General features: G+C 36.1%; 1 protein-coding gene across 1 annotated transcript in view; it reads right to left on the bottom strand.

The window, feature by feature from the left end:
• TASP1 (taspase 1) overlaps positions 1 to 4,230 on the bottom strand; it is a 54,573-nt gene that overhangs the window by 7,718 nt on the left and 42,625 nt on the right. Inside the window, exons 12-13 of the mRNA XM_015822427.1 lie at positions 2,496 to 2,606; positions 1,442 to 1,515 (exon numbers count right to left, since the gene is read on the bottom strand). Coding sequence (XP_015677913.1) covers positions 1,442 to 1,515; positions 2,496 to 2,606 — 185 coding nt within the window. The remainder of the gene's footprint in view (positions 1 to 1,441; positions 1,516 to 2,495; positions 2,607 to 4,230) is intronic.

Genomic DNA, 4,230 nt, shown 5'->3' with positions numbered 1-4,230 from the left:
TTTTTTTAATATAGATGTATACCATGAAATACTGAAAGAAATCATAAAGGGGGAGAATGTGATTTGCAAGCTTTGTTTTCTAAGTTTATGAGAAATAATTTAAAAAAACCCAGCTAAGAATACCAAAAATGGCAGTGCCTACATGAGAAGCGATATACAGTTAGTCCTTGATCTACAACAGTTTGTTTAGTGACCATTTAAATTTACAACAGCACTGAAAAAAGTGACTTATGACCATTTTTCACACGACTATAGCAGCATCCCCATGGTCATGTGATCAAATTTCAGATGCTTGACAAATGACTTGTACTTATGCAATATGTGGGTTCATGTAATCACCTTTTGCGACCTTCTGACAAGCAGAGTCAATGGGGAAGCCAGATTCACCTTAACAACTGCAGTAATTCACTTAACAACTGTGGCAAGAAAGGTTGTAAAATGGGGCAAAACTCACTTAACAATTATCTCGCTTACCAACAGAAATGTTGGACTCAATTGTGGTCATAAGTTGAGGACTACCTGTATTGTAGTGTAATAGTACAAACAAACAAGGCAATTACAAATGGCCAAATTGAATAATTGGAAACTGAAATGATTCTAGTTTGCAGCTTTAGTAATTTGAACAACAGCTTGCAAATCTAAAATTGTGCCTTAGGCATGCCCACAATCTGATGATGCTGAACTACGTCTTCAGCATCCACAGTATCAGTTATGCCGAGACTGCTGGGAGTTGTGGTTGGCAACATCTGGAGGCCACATATTGTGCACCCATGCTATAAGGAACCTGGCCACAATGGCCTGCTTAATGGGCCATTCAGTGGACAAGTTTATTTTTCTTAGCCATTCTGAAAGCAAGTCTATTTTTTTCTTCACCAATCCACTGTTTCGTCCAGCTCATTAAAACTTCGTGACCTCAATTTCACCTCAGTTATGCATCTACTTTTGATAGCATTTCCTTCCTCTCATGCAAAGCATAGTTTGTGGTCAAAGTTCTGGAGTAGTTTGAACTTGAGCAAGTAGTAATGGCAAAAAAAAAAAAGCTTTCTGCACAATCCTTTTAGTGTAACCTTTTTAGCTATTCATTTTCCATTTGTTTATTCTAGCTATTTCAATTATGCTATCGAAAACAGGCCAGTTCAAACATCATGGTTTGGCAACTTGGAGCATTCTGTGGGCACAACCATGAAAGAGAGGCGAAACAGCATGAGCCACTTGGCATCTTACAGACATAAACCATAGTTTGGCCATGCTACCTGAGTTGCACAAGAGTTTCTGTGGCCATGGGAAGCCACATGACAAATTAAACAATGGAATTAACTTTTCTTCAGCTACTTTATTTTTACTTTGGTATAGGAATAACTTAAAACCAGCCTGTTGAATAAAGTAAGGAATTCATTTTTAAGTGGCAACTAGTTTTCACAAGTTATTCTTTGTGGCTTACCTTAGCTTTGCCATCCTGTGCTGACATATATCCCACACACATGCTTTCTGTTGTATGACTCCACAGGAACTCTACTATGAGGAGAAAAAAAGTGTTTATTTACTAACAGAAGTATCCTGTCTATTTTCCCAATAAATTGCTTAAAAATATGAAGCAAGAGCCTCTTATTCTTTGAAATAAAATGGATGTTTGTTTGAAAGGTGTATGAAAGACATCCAATTTACTAGAGAGAGAAATATGTGAACTGGACTATTGGCTAAAGAAAATCCCCGTTAGTTCCATGTTCCAGTGCTTGAATGCCAGAAACACCAAAGCTCCTTTTGTTTCCCTGTGCCATCCAAGGCAATTTTTAGACAGCGAGGAAATGTTTCTGCTGTCTGCATTAGCAGCTGTGGAGGGCCAAGTTCTTATTTGCTGGAAGGAAAAGATGTCATGGCTCCTTTTTTTTTTAATGAGAACTTGCCCCAAAATCATCATACTGTCCCTCCTTCTATTTCTCCCCTATAAAAAAAGAGGGAATGATTTTTATCCTTGAAAAGTGATTCAAAATTATCAGTCTGCCCCAGTCAATGGTTATGTGCGAGCGGCGGGCGAGCATGCGCACACAGCTCCATTTGCGCAAGCGGCGGGCACACACGCCCACCGCTCGCACAAATGAACTTATGTGTATGTTCTCACCCGCCTCTTCTGTGGCCCAGTTCCGAACAGGCTACGGCCTGCTAGTGGGACGCAGCCCAGGGGTTGGAGATACCTGAGCTAGGGGAATAGCAAACTTCTCCAGAAGGCCTTTGTGATATTCAATATATTAGCTTACACAGTACCTCCCATTTAGTATTCTGTTCTCCACCCCCCGCTTTATACCTATTTCAGAAACCTAGATGTAATTAAGATGTAGTAAGATTTCTTCAGAAAAGAAATTAATAGGCTATAAATTGGTAAGTATTTAAATTCTGCACTGTTTTTATTTTGGTTTTTCAAGTCATAGAGGTAAAATCTAATTATTATATTTAATAATAACTGGATAACTTATTCAAAGCTTACTTCTCATACTTACCTAATAGAGACTGTTTATCCTGTGAAGAGTTAGGCTCTGCAGAACACCTACAAGATCGGAGAACTATCACTCCTCCCAGAACACCATCTTCATTGGCTAAAAAAGGTGAACCTATGGAGAAATGGGAGGCAAGGAGAGAATCATGGAAAATTAATCTTATTTCTTTTTTTTTTAAAAATGGATGCTGGCTGTCTCCCATAATATGTAAGAAATATAACCACTGCCTTACTCCACCTGCAATGGATCAGACTGAAAGATGCCTTTCCTCTCACTGATTTTTTTTTTTACATCAGATAATTGCAAAAATGAAACCACTGCTAACTAACCATACATTTTCATCGTGTAGTAGTTCTAAGACAGACAAGATATTTCTATATGGCCTAAAATTTATCTTGTCATAACAATGTTTGATAAAAATATCATAACAATATTTTGTCTTTTGTTTTCCTCTGTATGTTTAATTTGCCTATTTCAAAAGTTTGAATCAAATACTGTCAGTTACTATAGTATCAAAAAACCCGAGCTTCTCCTGTCAAGATGTACTAAAGGATATGGTCTTCAGAGGAAGATGATAGCTACTATACCACAAAAAGGACAATTCATCTGAAGTTAAACAATAGGCTGTAATATACTGGGCCTAGTATGTGAACTTTAAAGAAAGCTGTCCAAAGCCACTGTTATTTGTAATACTGTGCCCATTATGCTGAGAAATCCCTTTGAAACCCTGGAAAATGAGCAAAACACAACTGCTTAACAAATGTTCTTTTCAAATTTGAAACATGCTTTTAAAAGGTGCTACACCAGAAGTTGTAATTAATTTTAAATTAGCCAACTAAAACTTATGCATACCACTTTTTATTTTTGGTTCAGCTTCAAATTAATGTCATATATTTTAAAATGTGGAAAGAATTTTATGGTCACGCCACAAGATTAAATGCAAATGTAACAAGTCAGTTAAGGGCAGAGAGTCTTTGATCACACATTTGTTTAATATTTATTGCCCACATATCAAGCAACAATAGCAGAAGACTATATATATATTCCACTGATTTTAATGACACTTTTAAATCACAACCAACTTCAGCTGCATCAACTAATTTTACCTGCAGTGGTTAGATTGAAAGATGCCCTTTCACTAACAGTGTGAGTGCTTTCTTTTACATCAGATAACTGCAACAATGAAATTATTGCTAACTATACATTTTTGTCAGGTTGTATTCATAGTTTTAAGATAGGCAATACATTTCAATACGATCTAGAATTCATCTTGTGTTGAAATTATATTTTTTCTTATGTTTGTTTTCCTCATGTTTAATTTGCTTTAATCACTGTATTTTTTTATACTATAGTATCAGTGATGTATTTTTTCTTTGCTACACAAACAAATCAGTCTGTTATATGTTATTTACTTACAACAATAGTAGAAGAATGTGCTAAACATTTGACTTTCATCTCATGTTGCTGAGCAAGGAAACATTTCATCATTTTAAAACCGTAAAATGTGCATTAAGAGGAGAAGGAAAAAGAGGCTACCAGAAGGCCATGGCAGAACATGAGAGAATAAGGACCAAAACAACAGTGATGTTGTATGGAGCTTCGTGAAACCCAGCAGCAATTCAAAAGTATTTTATTAACCGAGTTTTTCAAATATACTCAGTTTCTAATAAAAGCAGCATTTAAACATTTCAAAAATTGTAAGACAATTATTTCATCCACATTTGCAAGAAGTCCCATA

This window comes from Protobothrops mucrosquamatus, unplaced genomic scaffold (genome assembly GCF_001527695.2).
Source record: "Protobothrops mucrosquamatus isolate PMUCROS unplaced genomic scaffold, P.Mucros_1.0 scaffold_174, whole genome shotgun sequence".
NCBI lineage: Eukaryota > Metazoa > Chordata > Lepidosauria > Squamata > Viperidae > Protobothrops > Protobothrops mucrosquamatus.
The sequence above is the reverse complement of the archived record's forward strand: the minus strand, read 5'-3'. Positions and strand labels throughout refer to the sequence as shown.